Raw genomic sequence first — 19,735 nt, forward strand, 5'->3', positions numbered from 1 at the left:
AAAGTAAGACAAAGAAAACAATCTGAAGTTGTCCTTATTTTTTTGTTTTAATGCCACGATTTTAATAGTCCGGCCCGCGTGTGCTCAGATTCCCCTCCATGCGGCCCCTGAGCTCAAATGAGTTGGACACCCCTGATGTACAGTATTACAGTATATGTAACAGCTGCAGCAATAAAAAAAAAGGGCAGCATAAAATAGAGAGGGGATCCAGCAGAAAATAACATTATAAATAAACAAAGAGAAGTAGCTAACATAAAAGCTGTCGGACAAATAAAAAAAAAAAAAATTGAGACTTCTCGCGGGCCTTAGTTTGGGGACCCCTGTTGTATGTGATTAAGCAAATCAGCATATTATCCAAGAATACATCTCATTAATTTCTAATTCATTTTGTTTTCGAGAAAAACGAAAATGGCTCCTTAGCTGCACTTTAAAATCATTACTATGAAGACCGTTAAAAGTAATTCTATTCAAGACTAAGATATCTATCCATTATTTTTCTACCGCTTATTCCCTTCGGGGTTGCGTGGGGCGCTGGAGCCTATCTCAGCTACAATCGGGAGGAAGGCGGGGTACACCCTGGACAAGTCTCTACCTCATCACAGGGCCAACACAGATAGACGGACAACATTCACACTCACATTCACACACTAGGGCCAATTTAGTGTTGCCAATCAACCTATCCCCAGGTGCATGTATTTTGATATCTACTGAATTAAAAACATTTTACCTTTATACTAGTTTAATATGCTTATTATAGTAGTTGCAGTCATGTATCAAGTTTTCACTGCCGGCGGATTTGTGATATATTGCCATCGCTCATCTTCTCGCGGTGTGTGGACTGTGTTGAACTGAATGGGTGGTTCAAAGGACTCCGGCTTATTAGTGATTCCCAGAGCCCAAAAAAAGTCTGTGGGCTATAGAGCGTTTTCCGTTCGGGCTCCAGTACTCTAGAATGCCCTCCCGGTAACAGTTCGAGATAGTACCTCAGTAGAAGCATTTAAGTCTCACCTTAAAACTCCTTTGTATACTCTAGCCTTTAAATAGACTGCCTTTTTAGACCAGTTGATCTGCCGTTTCTTTTCTTTTTCTCCTCTGTCCCACTCTACCGTGTGGAGGGGGTCCGGTCCGGTGGCCATGGATGAAGTACTGGCTGTCCAGAGTCGAGACCCAGGATGGACCGCTCGCATGTTTATCGGCTGGGGACATCTCTGCGCTGATGATCCGCCTCCGCTTGGGATGGTTTCCTGTTGGCTCCACTATGGACGGGACTCTCGCTACTGTGTTGGATCCACTTTGGACTGGACTCTCACGGTTGTGTTGGATCCGGATCCACTATGGATTGAACTTTCACAGTATCATGTTAGACCCGCTCGACATCCATTGCTTTCGGTCCCCTAAGGGGGGTGGGGGTGACGGGGGGGTTGCCCACATACGCGTCCTCTCCAAGGTTTCTCATAGTCATCATTGTCACCGACATCCCACTGGGTGTGAGTTTTCCTTGCCCTTACGTGGGCTCTACCAAGGATGTCGTTGTGGTTTGTGCAGCCCTTTGAGACACTAGTGATTTAGGGCTATATAAATAATCATTGATTGATTGTTTGATTAATAATGAGTGGTTTTAAAAGTTATGTTGGCTACCTCGTTTTAAGTGCATGATTATGAATATTAGTAACAGTTTTACATTACTAAAATAGGTGCAGGTTTTATGTTCTTTACAAGATTATGTCAACAACGATAAAAATACAAATATTTTAAAATGAATACCTAGCTGACAGATTTAAAAAAAAAGTATTATTAATGATCTGAATAATAATGATCTGAAACACGTGTTTCAGATCATTAATAATACATCTTATAGTATAATGTCAAATTTCAAGATAAAATCCTAATTTTAATCAAATGTATTATATATTAATAAAGGAAAAAACTGTAGTTTGTGGCCAGAGAACGCTGTTGACATTTTCATTCCGGTGTACTTTCTCGCTAGTTCTCGCGATATTTTCCACCCATTCAGTTCAACACAGTCCACACACCGCGAGAAGATGAGCGATGGCAATAGATCACAAATCCGCCGGCGGTGAAGACTTGATTGACGACTCCCTTGAGCTGTCGTCGTCATACCAGGACAGCAACTGTCGCGTGTTCAAAATCATCGTCATAGGAGACACCAGCGTGGGGAAGACGTGTCTGACTTACAGGTTCTGTGGCGGTTCTTTCCTGAAGAATCCCGAGGCGACCATCGGCGTCGACTTCAGGGAGAAGACGCTGAGGCTGGACGGGGAAGTCATCAAGGTGAGACGGCCAAACACACTTTTAATTGCAGCATAAAAACGTCACATTCGTAGCTACAACATTTCTATAGGAAAACTTTACTAGTTTGAAGACCAAATAGGTTTATTCATGCCGGTAAATATTTGTTGGGAAAACGTCATAATACTCCGAAACGATAGGGGGCACGCTATTTCTGGAATAGTCCAATCCTATCTTAAAAAAAATAAAAAAATTCCATTAATTCTTTTTTTAAATATATTTTTTATATTGATCAATTTTACACACAAACAATATTTATTTACCAGTGGTGGGCCGTGTGTATCCCGACTCGGCCTTCAGCATACTTGCCAACTAGGGCTGGGCGATATGGCCTTTTTTTTAAAGGCCTACTGAAATGAGATTTTCTTATTCAAACGGGGATAGTAGGTCCATTCTATGTGTCATACTTGATCATTTTGCGATATTGCCATATTTTTGCTGAAAGGATTTAGTAGAGAACATCGACGATAAGGTTCGCAACTTTTGGTCGCTAATAAAAAAGCCTTGCCTGTACCGGACGTAGCAGATGATGTGCGCGTGACGTCACGGGTTGTAGGGCTCCAAACATCCTCACATTGTTTATAATCATAGCCACCAGCAGCAAGAACAATTCGGACCGAGAAAGCTACAATTTCCCCATTAATTTGAGCGAGGGTGAAAGATTTGTGGATGAGGAAAGTTAGAGTGAAGCACACTAAAAAAGAAAATAAAGAAAAGGCGACGGCTCCAGGCGGCGGCAGTGGGACCGTTTCAGATGTAATTAGACATATTTACTAGGATAATTCTGGAAGATGCCTTATCTGCCTATTGTTTTAATAGTGTTTTAGTGAGATTGTAAAGTCATACCTGAAGGTCGGATGGCTGCGGTGAACGCCAGTGTCTCTGAGAGAAGCAGAGGAGCCAAGATCACAGCTGCCTTTTTGAGCTGCAGGAAGAGGTCGCATAATCCACTGAAGTCTCCGGTAAGAGCCGACTTAATATCACAATTTTCCCATCAAAAAACTTACTGTTTGACGTAGAGAAACATGTTTGCTTGACCGCTCTGTGTTAAAGCTTCACAACAAACAAAGAAACACAGGCTGTGTCTCTTTGCTAAAGGCAGCTGCAATCCACCGCTTTCCACCAACAGCATTGTTCTTTATAGTCTCCATTATTAAATGAACAAATTGCAAAAGATTCAGCAACACAGATGTCCAAATTACTGTGTAGTTATGCAATGAAAAGAGACGACTTTTAGCCGTGTGTGGTGCTGGGCTAATATGTCCGCTACAACCCGAGGCGTCACAAACACGCGTCATCATACCCGTCATCATTCCGCGACATTTTTAACATGAAACTACGCAGGGAATTTAAAATTGTAATTTAGTAAACTAAACCGGCCGTATGGGCATGTTTTGCAATGTTAATATTTCATCATTGATATATAAACTACCAGACTGCGTGGTCGGTAGAAGTGGGTTTCAGTAGGTCTTTAAATATATTTTTTATATTGAAAAATTCTACACACAAACAATATATATTTACCAGTGGTGGGCCGTGCGTTTCCCAACTCGTCCTTCAGCATACTTGCTAACTAGGACTGGGCGATATGGCCTTTTTTCAATACCTCAATATTTTTAGGCCATGTCGCAATACATGATATATATCTCGATATTTTGCCTTAGCCTTGAATTAACACTTGATACTAATAATCACACCAGTGTGATGATTTTATATGTCTACATTAAAATATTCTTGTTCATTCTCCATTAAAAGCCTACTGAAATTTAATTTTCTTATTTAAACGGGGATAGCAGGTCCATTCTATGTGTCATACTTGATCATTTTGCGATATTGCCGTATTTTTGCTGAAAGGATTTAGTAGAGAACATCGACGATAAAGTTCGCAACTTTTGGTCGCTAATAAAAAAGCTTTGCCTATACCGGAAGTAGCAGACGATGTGCGCGTGACGTCACGGTTTGTAGGGCTCCTCACATCCTCACATTGTTTATAATCATAGCCACCAGCAGCAAGAGCGATTCGGACCAAGAAAGCGAGGATTTCTCCATTAATTAATTTGAGCGAGGATGAAAGGTTTGTGGATGAGGAAAGTCAGAGTGAAGCACTAGAAAAGAAAAAAAAGGCGACGGCAGTGGGAGCGATTCAGATGTTTTTAGACACATTTACTAGGATAATTCTGGAAAATCCCTTATCTGCTTATTGTGTTAATAGTGTTTTAGTGAGATTATAAAGTCATACCTGAAAGTCGGAGGGCTGCGGTGAGCGCCTGTGTCTCTGAGAGGAGCCAATGGAGGAGCCAAGATCACAGCTGCCTTTTTGACAGATTCTGCAGGGTGATGCTAACTCTGCACAAGTCTCTGGTAGGAGCCAACTTAATATCACAATGTACTCATCCAAAAACTTGCTGGTTGACATATGGTAGAGAAACATGTTCGCTAAAGCTTCACAACAAACAAAGAAACACCAGCTGTGTTTCGGTTGCTGAAGGCAGCTGCAATCCACCGCTTTCCACCAACAGCATTCTTCTTTTTATTGTCTCCATTATTAAATGAACAAATTGCAAAAGATTCAGCAACACAGAAGTCCAAAATACTGTGTAATTATGCGATGAAAAGAGACGACTAAATTGGCCCAAGTGTGTGAATGTGAGTGTGAATGTTGTCTATCTGTATTGACCCTGCGATGAGGTAGTGACTTGTCCAGGGTGTACGCCGCCTTCCGCCTGAATGCAGCTGAGATAGGTTGCAGCGACCCCAAAAGGGCCAAGCGGTGTAAAATTGATGGGCCATTAGTGCACTTTTGTGCATGATGTCATTAAGATGACATATTAAAACAACACTAAAAGTGCACTTTTTGTACAGAACGCCACTAAAATAGTTTAAAACAAAAAAAGTACACTTTTGGGCATGATGTCACATAAGATGTTTCAATAACTGTAGCTACCTCCCAGCTCCGCAAGGGTGTATACGTATGTGACGTATGACTTGACAGTATGTGACGTATATAAGAAAGTCCGCTTGCTGTCAGTGAGAAGGAGACACAAGAAGGAGTGGAAAGAGCCTGTAGTGTAATGCCCGCAGCTAAAAGCAACTGCGTGAGAACGTATACTCGAATTAAGGCTGGGCAGTATGGCCTTTCATTAATATCTCAATATTTTTAGGCCATATCGCGATACACAATATATATCTCGATATTTTTGCCTAAGCCTTGAATTAACAATTGATGCATAAATCACACCAGTATGATGATTCTATGTTTGTACATTAAAATATTCTTGTTCATTCTGCATTAATATATGCTCATTTTAAACTTTCATGCAGAGAAGGAAATCACAACTAAGTCAATTGACCAAAACTGTATTTATTAAACAGTAATTAAGCAATGGCACAAACATTCATGTCATTTCCAAAACAGAAAGTGCAAAATTGTCAGAGACATTTTAAAACAAGCTATTAGTGCACTTTTGTGCATGATGTCACAAAGATGACATATTAAAACAACACTAATTTAAAGTGCACTTTTTGTACAGAACGCCGCTACAATAGTTTAAAACAAATAAAGTGCAATTTAGTGCATAATGTCACACAAGATATTTCAATAAGTGTCAAATAAAGTTGAGCTGCATAAATAGGAAATCAAATAGTGTTTGTCCTTTGCTATGTGGTTGGTTACTGCGGACATTATCTCCTTTTGTTGTTGACTATTTTTTTCATACGGTGTTGATCTGGAAATGTTTGCCTCGGCATTTTGAGGGTGTTGGCATGTGGCACCGAACAGAGATGTTAAGATGCGGACTAAGCACTCTTCATTCTCCAGCAGGTGACTTTACAAATGATGCTACATTTTAGCACTAAGGCTACTTTTTGTAGCATCGCTTTTGTCCCACACTTGAAAAATTACGGTTGTCTATTCAACTTATTTCCACTTGAAGCCAAACCACCGCCAGACGATGGACCCTCCGCTGTTTTTCTTCCTTCATTTGTTACCAGATTCGCACCATCTTTCTCTCGTATTACCACTCACACAGCTCCGCTAGCATCACAGCTAATGTTACCCATGCTGCTACCTCTCTGCTCCGTGAGGGCGTGTGACGTATGACGTGACGTATGTAAGAAGGTGCGCTTGCTGTCAGTGAGAAGGAGACACAAGTGGGAGTGGGAAGAGCCTGTAGTGTAATGCCCGCAGCTAAAAGCAACTGCGTGAGAACGTATACTCAAATATCACGATATAGTCATTTTCTATATCGCACAGAGACAAACCCGCGATATATCGAGTATATCCATACATCGCCCAGCCTTATTGCCAAATCCCCCGATTTTTCCGGGAGACTCCTGAATTTCAGTGCCTTTCCCGAAAATCTCCCAGGGCAACCTTTTTCCCGATTTCCACCCGGACAACAAAATTGGGGGCGTGCCTTAAAGGCACTGCCTTTAGCGTCCTCTACAACCTGTCGTCACTTCTGCTTTTCCGCCATACAAACAGCGTGTCGGCCCAGTCACATAATATATGTGGCTTTTACACACACACATTAGTGAATGCAAGCCATACTTGATCAACAGCCAGCCATACAGGTCACACCTAGGGTGGCCATATAAACAACTTTAACACTGTAACAAATATGCGCCACACTGTGAACCCACACCAAACAAGATTGACAAACACATTTTGGGAGAACATCCGCACCGTAACACAACATAAACACAACAGAACAAATACCCAGGAGCCCTTGCAGCACTAACTCTCCTGGGACGCTACAATATACACCCTCGCTACCATCAAACTCCGCCAACCTCATCGTATTTATTTAACTTTAGGAATAACTAGATATCTAATTCAGTCATGGCCAGACATATTGGCACCCCTGGATTGCCCACTTGTCCGTGTTTAAAGGGAGTCCAGAAGCTTTAGAAAACAAATCCATAGGTTGTATGGCCAAGGGGATTTGATGATTCATCCATCCATTTTCTGCTGCTTGTCCCTCTCGGGGTTGCGGGGGTGCTGGAGCCTATCCCAGCTGTACTCGGGCGGAAGGCGGTATACACCCTGTACAAGTCGCTACCTCATCACAGGGCCAACACAGATAGACCGACAACATTCACACTCACATTCACACACTAGGGCCAGATTAGTGTTGCCAATCAACCTATCCCAAGGTGCATGTCTGTAAAGGTGGGAAGAAGCCAGAGTACCTGGAAGCAACCCACGCAGTCACAGGGAGAACATGCAAATTCGACACAGAAAGACCCCGAGCCCAGGGATCTAACCCATGACCTTCGTATTGTGAGGCACACGCACGCACTGACCCCTGTTCCACTGTGCTGTCCGGATTTAATTATCATTTGTATTATTATTTCTTTTAAGTTTAGTGTCATCAGCTCGTTATCTAATTTCCCATCAATTGAATCCCTTCTACAAAAGAGTTTTCATGAAAAAAGCTAACATTTCTGCTACAATTATAAACAGTAAAGGTGAACTTCCACAGCCTTGTTTTCTCTTTTGACATCCAATCTTGGACATTTCCTCAAGTCCTCTCCTCTAAATCTTCTCGTGGAAGCACATCAGCAAGCTGGGTGGTCTTCTCTTTGCACACTGCAGACCCCTTGCTCCTCCTCCGGATCTCTTCCTTAACACATCTCTAGTTAAAGATGACAATAATATGGCATCTTTTATTTTCCAACCTCCTTTCAACTCTGTAAGCCACATCAACTCCGCCTGTGTTTTGGCTTGATAGTTCTTGAACGATGTGAGTTAAGACTTGGATCCCTTTAGCGTTTTTATGGGCATCCTTGTGTTCTTACAAGCCTTTAAAAGGGAACTGCTCTTTTTCTGGAATGTTGCCTATTGTTCACATAATGAAAGACAAGAACACTTTTGTCTTTGTTTTGTTTTTTTAAAGTCGATAAAAAACGTTTTGAAGATGCGGCTGAAGGGAGTCACCGTTGTAGCATTCAAAGCCCTCTTAAACAACTACAAAACCCCCATCAATGTTTTATATACACACTGCAAGTTTAGGGTGTCCCAACAATACACACTTTAAATATTGTAAACTAGGTTTTTGTTATTTGTTTAGTTTTCAACATGTAAAAAAATTTACAAACATTGTTCTATTGTTTTGTCACCGCCTGTTCTCAAACTAATGTCCGTTCTGGTCCAGACAGAAATCAGTGCCCCACCCATTGATTAAAATGATCAAAATACGTTAAATATTGAACATATTACGTATTGTTTTGAACATGTCTGTTGTTTTACACACGCACACACACACACACACGCACACACACACACACACACACACACACACACACACACAGTGTCCCAGAAAAAGTATACACACTTTAAAGCAGGGGTCTCAAACTCAATTTACCTGGGGGCCTCTGGATGCAGAAACTGGGTGAGGCTGGGCCGCAAGAAAAGATGTCTTAAAAAATCTAACATGCACTTTTTAATGAATTCACCTTCTATGAAGGGCTTTCCCGCCGTAGCAACATACTTGCCAATCCTCACGATTTTTCTGGGAGACTCCTGAATTTCAGAGCACCTCCCGACAATCTACCGGTGCAACCATTCTCCTGAATTGTTCCCAATTTTCACCCGGCCGACAATATTAAGGGCTGCCGTGACTGCACTGCCTTTAAGGTCCTCTACAACAGTGGTTCTCAACCTTTTTTCAGTGATGTACCCCATGTGAGCATCTTTTTAATTCAAGTACCCCTTAATCAGAGCAAAGCACAGGGATGGGAATTTTCCGCGGAATTCCGCTGATTTTGGCGCCGCCAGGGTCATCTATATAATATAATGCCAATGTGTGAAGGCCCCAGATTGGCTAGCTGTACTATCAGCTGACGACATCAACCAATGACATTGCCCGTTATAGGCGTCTGTACGCGTCGTTTGCCGACAATATCTAGTCCCTGATCCTCAATTATTGAGAACGTTTCTGAACTCGTATTCTGTTTATATTGGTTGTGTTTATCGGCGACTAATCTGGAAAGGAAACCAGGCATGTGATTTTTCCGTCTAAAGTCGGAATTCCGTCTTCTTTAATCTCGGGGGGGGGGGAGTGTCGACCAATCAACTACGGCGTAATATAATATTACGCCGTAGTTGATTGGTCGATATGTTCCTTGTGACCAATCAGGACATCTGTTATGAATGATGACGTCATCACCGCCATTTTCCAAATGTAAACGATGTCGGTTCTCGAGAGAAAGGACGCTTCACGAATAAAATAAATTGATAAACATGTCAAAAATAAGTTTTGATGGGACTGGATGGAAAGGGAAATCACTGATACTGTTGGGAAGAAGGAAGTTACGACTTTGTTCGGCGATTCTATTCGGAAAATCGATCGTCCCGAAAAGTTTTTTGCACGTGGTGTCATGATATACTGACTATGGATCACGAGGTTTCAAGGTTTTGGAAGTACATGCGAAACGCCAAAAACATAAGAAACAACTTGAAGCAAGGAAAACAAACTTTTCACTAGCTGGTACTTTTGGATGTCAACCGAAAGTGAGCAAACCTTACGGACTTCATCCTTTGTTTACATCGACAACTGCCGTGGACATCGAGAGGAAAGATCCACCCAAACAACTCACCTCAGTTGCAGATAGGGTAGTTAATAATGAGGTAAGCTAAACAAAATTTGCTTGCGAAATACGCATGTTTGTTTTAAATATTATTAACCAATTATTGCTCTGCGAAATATTAATGTTTTTTTCTAAAAATAAAAAGCCACGTGAAATTATATTATGAAAGTAAAGAAATTCAAAGAGTTGCATTATTGATTCCAGTTAACAATTTATTTGAAATGAATTTGCATATAATTCTAGAGGCAGAAGTTGGCAGTGAAATCCAAAAAAGAAGCTACAAAAGCAGAGACCAAAAGGAAAATCCTGGATGCTCAGAAATTTGCAAGGAAAGCTCATGTTAGGGCTCTCCGAGCAAGTAAATGTGTAAAGTGAACTGAAGTAATGTGGTAATACTGTAAACTGTAGATAATAACACTGATCAATGTGACACCTGTGGATGTGAAATGAACACAAAATGTAAATATTACTGACTAAATACTGTTGGGACTGAACCATATACAGTGATTCATTAGGATAATTGGGGTATGTATGTTCTATTAATGATGTTTTCTTGTCTTTAAACACTAAAATATTTTCTTCAAATGCTGCTGTTTTTGTCAATTTTAGCATGTTAAATTGGTGAAAAACCAGGAGCTATGGGGGCGTTGCCCCCCTTGTCACCCCACCAGAGCCTGGACCTGGCTGGGGGCCTTCGTCCCCCAGACTCCCAGAAATGTTTTCAGTCTTTTTCATTGTGGTCAAATTAATTGCCTGGAAAACACAGTAGCTCTCAATTAACACGTTTCTTTATTGACAAACCAGTTTCAGAAATGGTTAAGCTTATTCGAGATAGGAATGCTTCATTAGCAAAAGATATCGATAAGGGCGTGAGAAACAAGTGGAACAGGGCATGGCTCAGGTGAATATTGTTTGATTTTGACTCAAAATAGCAGGAAATGCATCCTAAGCTAACATAGGTTTCAACATTTTTACGTGCACTCGTTTGCGGCCGCTATGCGGACATTCCGCAAAGCCGTGTTTTAGGATTAAAACATTTTCAGCAGATTTTGTAAATCATTATTCCCATCCATGAAAGCATTTTTGTTTGTACAAAAGAGATAAAGAAGTAAAATACAGCATTATGTCATCAGTTTCTGATTTATTCAATTGTATAACAGTGCAAAATATTGCTCATTTATAGTGGTGTTTCTTGAACTATTTGGAAAAAAAGATATAAAAATAACTAAAAAACTTGTTGAAAAATAAACAAGTGATTCAATTATAAATAAAGATGTCTACACATTGAAGTAATCATCAACTTAAAGTGCCCTCTTTGGGGATTGTAAAAGAAATCCATCTGGATTCATCAGCTTAATTCTAAACATTTTTTCACAAAAAAAGAAATCTTTAACATCAATATTTATGGAACATGGCCACAAAAAGTCTAGCTGTCAACACTGAATGTTTGTATTATTTTTCCACAGTTTATGAACTTACATTTATACTTCATTGAAGTATTATTCAATAAACATATGTATAAAAGATTTATGAATTGCTGCTGTTTTTTAGAATGTTTTTAATAAATCTCACTTGTCCCTTGGCATACCTTCGAGTACCTCCAGGGGTCCGGGCACCCCCAAAAGAAGACTACTGCTCCACTACATGTCATCGCGCACGCTTTTATATCACACAACCAATGTGCCGGCTCTGTATCATGTTGTGTGAGACTTGTGCAGAACAACATCAGTGGCTGCAAGACGTACTTGCTCAACAGCCATATAGGTCACACCAAGGGTGGCCGTAAAAAACTTTTAACACTGTTACAAATATGCGCCACACTGTGAACCCACACCAAACAAGAATGACAAACCCTTTTTGGGATAATTTCCGCACCCTAACACAACTTAAACACAAGAGAACAAATACCCAGAACACCTTTCAGGGCTACAATATACAACACACTCAACCGACACAAGTGTGTATATTGTAGCCCGGAAGAGTTAGGTCTGCATGGGATTATGGGTAATTGTTCTGGTGTGTTTATGTTGTATTACGGTGCGGATGTTCTCCTGAAATGTGTTTGTCATTCTTGTTTGGTGTGGGTTCACAGTCTGGCACATATTTGTAACAGGGTTAAAAGTTTTTTTACAGCCACCCTTAGTGTGATGTGTGGTTGTTGATGAAATATATCTTGCAATAACACACGTACGTCTCACATGGCCAGACACAACTTACAACTGGGCTTGCATGCTGTCAACTCAGGATGTAGGGGGCGCTAAAGGCAGTGCCATTATGGCACTCCCTGAATATTGTTGATCTGGTAAAAATCGACAGGGGCTCCAAGAGAATTGGTGCTCTGAAATCCAGGGGTCTCCCGGGAAAATTGGGGACGTTGGCAAGTATGACGCTGTCAAGTGCCGATCATAATACACTCGCACCATTATAATTTGTCATATCAAAGCGCGGGCCGCATAATAACGTCTCGCGGGCCGAATGTTTGAGACCCCTGCTTTAAAAAGTTGTAAACTATGTGTTTATTATAATTTGTAGTAACAGACATGTTCATAACAATATGTAATATCTTCAATATTTACCGTATTTTGATCATTTTAATCAATGGGTGGGGCACAGATTTCTTCAGCGCATTGATTTCCATTTCCATAGCAGCACACGTCTGATTTCCGGCAACAAATGTGTGTTCCTACTTTCGGAAACAAACGCGTGTTTGTCTTCTAATCATGGCATCGATAACAGGCAACGAAGAAGACTATTTTTAGACAAATGAGGACTTACAACCTTATTTTTTTTAAGCTGAACATACGCAGGATGAACTGCTGCTTCTATTAACGAGCACAAAGGAAGTGTTACACATTGGAGCAGACGGAAGCCGAGAGAGTGGTGTGAAAGTGCCAACTCTATAAATGTGGAACTTGGAGCCAAGCTATTTTGACATAAATGGACTGCTTACCCAAATAAACTGGAAAATAATGTCCCTGGCCAGCTGTCCATGGAGTGAGTCACACTTTAAATGCTGATCCTGATAGATAGACACAGCACGTCGTGTGTATTATTACAACTACACTTCACTGTCGAACTAGCTGTTTAAAAACAAAACATTGAATAATACTTTACAGATACGCTAATATGATTGTTCAAGTTTTTCACTCAGTACAGATTGGTGTCTTATCACAGTATTGTGCATTACAAAGTCAAAACGGCTTCCTTGTCGTAGAAGCTAGCTTATCTCTTTCCGTTGTTAGCTTATACGGCTAATGCTGCAGTATGCCGATGTGTTACTACGCTACAAAATGAGTTCCTCGATGTCGATACAGTTTGGTTATCACACAGGTTACAGAACATAAATGAATAATTGTTGACGGTTTTTGAATGCATTTTTAAAGGAAATGTTTAAGAAACAAAAAAAACAATGAAAGTGTCAATTGTACGTGTATATATACATGCATTTTCATGAAAGGAATAAAAATAAATGATGATGATGATGTGATGAAAGTGATTTAGGGGTAGAATTAATTGTTCCTTTTAGCTGCATTGCTAGCTACCAAGAACGTGACGATTTTTACATATTAGAATGAAAAGAAAAAAAAACACATTTGTGTTTTTGTCTCTCATAAGGATTGTGAACGGTAGGCAAAATACTAAAAGAAAAGTGCAGTTCCCCTTTAAGTTTGAGGCGCCACTTCTTTCTGGTTCTTTCTTGCTCCTTTAACATTTCCTTCAAGTCATTATTCTCCTTGCACAAGCGGACATTTTATTTTGAACTCCACTGCCTTAATTGCAGTGCTTTATTTGATTTGCTCGCCGAGGTCTGCAAATTTCATCAACTTTCCTTTTGAGGGGCTAAGATACCCTCCAAAATAGAGTTGGAGGAAACATCCGTTTACTCATTGTTCTCTGCAGATATAGGCCTTTTTTTCCGCTGATTTGCTCGCATCTTTGTAGCATAGTTGTGTTCTTTTTCCATCGCGTCTCGAATCCGCACTTCAAAAAGCACGCTGATACCTCGACCTCAACATTCCATTCGTTGGCCACAGAGCAGACGAATCTTGGAGGTTTTCCTTTTTACATTTTCTCTGAGTTTTTCTTGCGTATTTGTCTTTCATTTGAGACTTTCATCGGGAGCTCCCTCAATCACAGCCGCTCAGCCTGCCATCTCTGATAGTCCAAACATGTAATTTAAAAGACCGGCGTCAAAACGACCACGTCATTTTTTGTGACTCGCAAAAGCCTGGAAATAATATGCTTTAATAAAGTATTTTTTTTGTTCAATTGATTTATTCTTTCCATTTGGGCAGAAATAAAATACATGTACTTCATGCTATTGCATAAACAAATATTATGTTTTCATACATAAACATTTTGTGTAGAAATAAAAATTAATTCTTAAATATCTGCTTAATGTATGATTTCAAAGCAAGTTATACGGTAAAATATAGATTTTAGGGCAGAAAATTTGGGGCATCACAGTGGAAGAGGGGTTAGTGCAGGGCTGTCGAACTCATTTTAGATGCGGGGCCACATGGAGAGAAATCTACTCCCAAGTGGGCAGGACTAGTAAAATCACGGCACGATAACCTAAAAATAAGGACAACTTCAGATTGTTTTTTTGTTTTAAAATAGAACTAGCACATTCTGTAAATGTTCAAATCACAAAGTTTTTTTTGGGGTTTTTTTCACACTTGTTGCGGTTAATAGTAGTCTATGTTTATTTATTTATATACTTTCTGAATAAAATATGTGATAATGTTCAAGTCAGGTCATTGGTGTTCAGTTTCAATCTATCAGGATAAACAAATAGCAAAATCAAATTACAGGATGTTTTTTATGTAGTTTGCTCATTTTCCTCAACTAGTACACTAACGTTGTGTAGTTTTTTGCGTTTTTTATTTATATATGTTACATAATCTTTAACAGTGGTTCTCAACCTTTTTTCAGTGATGTACCCCCTGTGAACATTTTTTTAATTCAAGTACCCCATAATCAGAGCAAAGCATTTTTGGTTGACAAAAAGAGATAGAGAAGTAAAATACAGCACTATGTCATCAGTTTCTGATTTATTAAATTGTATAACAGTGCAAAATATTGCTCATTTGTAGTGGTCTTTCTTGAACTATTTGGAAAAAATATATAAAAATAACTAAAAATGTGTTGAAAAATAAACACGTGATTCAATTATAAATAAAGATTTCTCCACAAAGAAGTAATTATCAACTTAAAGTGCCCTCTTTAAGGATTGTAATAGAGATCCATCTGGATTCATGAACTTAATTCTAAACATTTCTTCACAAAAGAAGAAATCTTTAACATCAATATTTATGGAACATATCCACAAAAAATCTAGCTGTCAACACTGAATATTGCATTGTTGTATTTCTTTTCACAGTTTATGAACTTACATTCATATTTTGTTGAAGTATTATTCAATAAATATATTTATAAAGGATTTTTTAATTGTTTCTATTTTTAGAATATTTTTTAAAAATCGCATGTACCCCTTGGCATACCTTCAAGTACCCCCAGGGATACCTACCCCCATTTGAGAACCACTGATCTATAATGTACAAATAATTGCTATTGTGACATCTAGTGGACACATTTAGAACAGCAGTTTATTTAATTCAAAAATGTTTGCTCCTTTTTATGCTTCGCAAACTTATCCCGTGGGCCGGATCAAACCTGTTCGCGGGCCTGATCCGGCCCCCGGGCCGTACGTTTGACACCCCTGGGTTAGTGCATCTGCCTCACAGTACAAAGATAGAGAGATAGTACTTTATTGATTCCTTCAGGAGAGTTCCTTCAGGAAAATTAAAATTCCAGCAGCAGTGTACAGAGTTGAGATCAATTTAAATAAAAGTAAAAAGTAAATAATGGGGGTTTAAATAGAAACAAAATAGAGAAATATTACAATAAGAATTTAAAAAATAAATAAATAAAAAGCAACAATGGGAATAAAAATATAACAGTAAAATAAGAATATAACGAGACAAAGTAGGCAGTAGTGACCATGTTATGAAAATGTATTGCACTGTTATTGTTTTGCATCCCCTGTCATCCTAGTACCCCCCGCCGCCCGCCCCAGAGAGGAGTTGTACAGTACAAAGGTCCTGAGTAGTCCTGGGTTCAATCCCGGGCTCGGGATCATTCTGTGTGGAGTTTGCATGTTCTCCCCGCAACTGCGTGGGTTCCCTCCGGGTACTCCGGCTTCCTCTCACCTCCAAAGACATGCACCTGGGGATAGGTTGATTGGCAACACTAAATTGGCCCTAGTTTGTGAATGTTGTTGGTCGATCTGTGTTGGCCCTGCGATGAGCTGGCGACTTGTCCAGGGTGTAGCCAGCCTTCCGCCCGATTGTAGCTGAGATAGGCACCAGCGCCCCCCGCGACCCCAAAGGGAATAAGCGGTAGAAAATGGATGGATGGTAGAAAATTTGGCAGTTCAGTCACCAGAAATGTACTGTAAAATGCAGTAATATACTGTAAAAACAACAACTGTTGATTTTACAGTTAGACACTGGCAGCTGAGTTGCCCTTTTTTTTCATTTACAGTAATATGCTGTAAATAAATACATTTTACGCTGAGCTGCCTAGATTTTTGTATCGTAAAATGTAGGTTTTATTTTTTTTTACAGCGTACATAAATATATAGTAAGCAAATGCATAGGCAATTATGTAACATCATAAAGCAAATCTTGATACATTTACATTCATATACATTCACGGTTATAACCGGCCCTCTGAGTTCAGCCATAATTGCAATATGGCCCTCGATGAAAACAAGTTTTATGCCCTTGATTTAAAAGGACTGTGGAAAGAACAGCACACAAGTATTTAAAGTGCTTAATAAGACCTAAACACTTAATAGGGCGGAGTAGTTGGCATTGCTAACACCTTTGGCCGAGAATGAAAAATATGTTCCAGTAATGATCCACCAAGAACTGGGAAATTAGCTAACATTAGTAAACAAAACACATTTGTTTCTGGGTAACATAGGCACAGATTGATAAAAAACACTTTCATTTTTGTTAGAAAATATTTTGGTGCAGAATGATACCGCCCCACTGTGTGCTGTCATCGTTCTAGGCGAACATGCTACGCATAATGTACAAATGGATGAACAAAGAAAAAACACAAACTAAAGTTTTTCCACTTTTGTTTGGGTCACTAAAAATGGCTCAGCCCCATCCTAAATGAAGAAGCAGGAAGTGGCTAATAAATAGACAAAAATATCAAAATTTCCATGCGGAATTTATTTTATTTTAGTTCAGTCAGGATGGAATGATACCATTAACCTTGATTAAAATGTGGCACTTTCTGGCCGTTCTCAGTCAACCAGGAAGTAGCAAAAGAAAATACAATGCATAATTTTTGTACTCATTAGATATAGTTAGATATTGTTGCCATCAATTGAAAATGGTACATGTCACCCTGCCCTACATTAAAAAATGGTTTTGTCATCATGTGTTAACAAGTAGACGGCTCATTAACATTCAGAATGTTGACTATATCAGTGGTTCTCAACCTTTTTTCAGGGATGTACCCCCTGTGAACATTTTTTTTAATTCAAGTACCCCCTAATCAAAGCAAAGCATTTTTGGTTAAAAAAGAGATAAAGAAGTAAAATACAGCACTATGTCATCAGTTTCTGATTTATTAAATTGTATAACAGTGCAAAATATTGCTCATTTGTAGTGGTCTTTCTTGAAATATTTGGAAAAAAAGATATAAAAATAACTAAAAACGTGTTGAAAAATAAACAAGTGATTCAATTATAAATAAAGATTTCTACACATAGAAGTAGTGAAGTGAATTATATTTATATAGCGCTTTTCTCTAGTGACTCAAAGCACTTTAAATTGTGAAACCCATAATCAAAGTTAAATTTAAACCAGTGTGGGTGGCACTGGGATCAGGTAGGTAAAGTGTTTTGCCCAAGGACACAACGGCAGTAACCAGGATGCCAGAAGCGGGGATCGAACCTGGAACCCTCAAGTTGCTGGCACGGCCACTCTATCAACCGAACTATACCGCCCGGGTACTTAAAGTGCCCTCCTTGGGTGATTGTAATATAGATCCATCTGGATTCATGAACTTAATTCTAAACATTTCTTCACAAAAAAATACATCTTTAACATCAATATTTATGGAACATGTCCATTAAAAAAATGTAGTTGTCAACACTGAATATTGCATTGTTGCATTTCTTTTCACAGTTTATGAACTCACATTCATATATTTTTGAAGTATTATTCAATAAATATATTTATAAAGGATTTTTCAAATTGTTGCTATTTTTAGAATATATTTAAAAAGTCTCACAGACCTCTTGGCATACCTTCAAGTACCCCCATTTTACCATGAGTTGATTAACGTGGACCCCGACTTAAACAAGTTGAAAAACTTATTCGGGTGTTACCATCTAGTATGTACTGAACTGTGCAATCTACTAATAAAAGTTTCAATCAATCAATTCAATCAAAAAAAAAGAACCACTGGACTATATGACACTAGCGCCCATTGAGGCAAAAGAGGAATTACAAGACAAGCCATTCTAATTGGAAGTTGTCTCTTCAGATGCACAATTATATCACATTGGTAATGTTTTGGCTTTTAACATTTGCATCTTTGGGGGGGGGGGCAGTTGCAGATATGGGACACGGCAGGCCAGGAGCGTTTCCGCAAGAGCATGGTGGACCACTACTACCGCAGTGTTCACGCCGTCATCTTCGTGTACGACGTCACCAGCCTGGCCACTTTCCAGAGCCTCCCCGAGTGGATCGAGGAGTGCGGCCGTCACTCGGTGGGGCCCCTAGTGCCGCGCGTGGTGGTGGGAAACAAGTGCGACCTAAGGGACCGTCGCGAGGTGCCCACGTCTGCGGCCCAGTGCCTTGCCGACGCGCACAACATGCCCCTTTTTGAAGCCTCGGCCAAGGACCCGGCTGAGGAGGCGCACGTGGAAGCCATTTTCTTGACTTTGGCTTACAGACTAAAGAGTCATAAACCTCTGAGACTGAAGCAGCCTGCTGCTGAAGGTGATGTCAGGTATCTGTGGAAGCCCAGAAAGCAGGAGGCGGGGACTTGTCAATGCTGATAATAAGCTCCGCCTTCAACCACAAGACACTACATCTTAATCAGCATGCTGTAATGCACAAGTTTGCACTATATTTTTATGAAATGTATTCACAAATACAGACATGTAACAAAGGAACATACAATCTATTTTTAGCTCATTTATCAAAAAATATAACTGGAGAGTGCCCTTAATTTTGATCATGTAAAGAGCTGATATGCAATTAACCACGTAGCAACTTAGCTGTGCAGACATACGGAGAAAAAAGGTACACTGCAAGTGACATTTCCATCAATAAAAGCAAAGTATACATGAGGCACTTTAAATCTATATGTGCTGTAACGTCATTATTATTTTTTGTGACAAGACAAAAAACAACAACCTTGAATTGCAGACATTGTCTCCGGAAGACCTTGGAGTTCATCACATGCCACAAGGTGACGTGACTATGTGGAATTTCAATGCAACCTATTTTTGTCTTGCATGCAAATCTCCAAAATAAAGAAGTGTTGATCTCGAAATTCCGACTACTTTTGTTTTGGGTATTTTGACTTCATCAGCACTTACGTTTTAATGGTTCAAAAGTTTGTTGTCATCTTATTGAATCATACTGTCAAATAATTTTACATATTTTGGCTCACATTCATTTTTGGTTTCCAAATGTTTTTTGACTGCTGACTTTAAAGCCCTTATAAACACTACTTTCAATTCAGTTTATTTTAAAGCAATTTATGATTCAAAATATTGTACCTCATTTACATACAAAGG

At 39.5% G+C, this 19,735-nt stretch overlaps 1 protein-coding gene across 1 annotated transcript; it reads left to right on the top strand.

Moving 5' to 3' along the window:
- Window positions 1-1,989: 1,989 nt before the first annotated feature.
- Window positions 1,990-19,488, top strand: zgc:101559 (Ras-related protein Rab-33B-like). Its single transcript, XM_061879812.1, has 2 exons — window positions 1,990-2,292; window positions 18,539-19,488. Exons 1-2 carry the CDS (start codon window positions 2,050-2,052, stop codon window positions 18,986-18,988), a joined length of 693 nt encoding a protein of 230 aa, XP_061735796.1. The 5' UTR covers window positions 1,990-2,049; the 3' UTR covers window positions 18,989-19,488.
- The last annotated feature ends 247 nt before the right edge of the window (window positions 19,489-19,735 follow it).

This window comes from Nerophis ophidion, linkage group LG19 (genome assembly GCF_033978795.1).
Source record: "Nerophis ophidion isolate RoL-2023_Sa linkage group LG19, RoL_Noph_v1.0, whole genome shotgun sequence".
NCBI classification, from domain to species: domain Eukaryota; kingdom Metazoa; phylum Chordata; class Actinopteri; order Syngnathiformes; family Syngnathidae; genus Nerophis; species Nerophis ophidion.

Excerpts from the sequence above, each read along its gene's own strand:
- zgc:101559 (XM_061879812.1), top strand. The coding sequence starts at position 2,050 with ATGGCAATAGATCACAAATCCGCCGGCGGTGAAGACTTGATTGACGAC. Across the intron at positions 2,293-18,538 it reads TGGACGGGGAAGTCATCAAG|TTGCAGATATGGGACACGGC; the intron begins GTGAGACGGCCA and ends GGGGGGGGGCAG.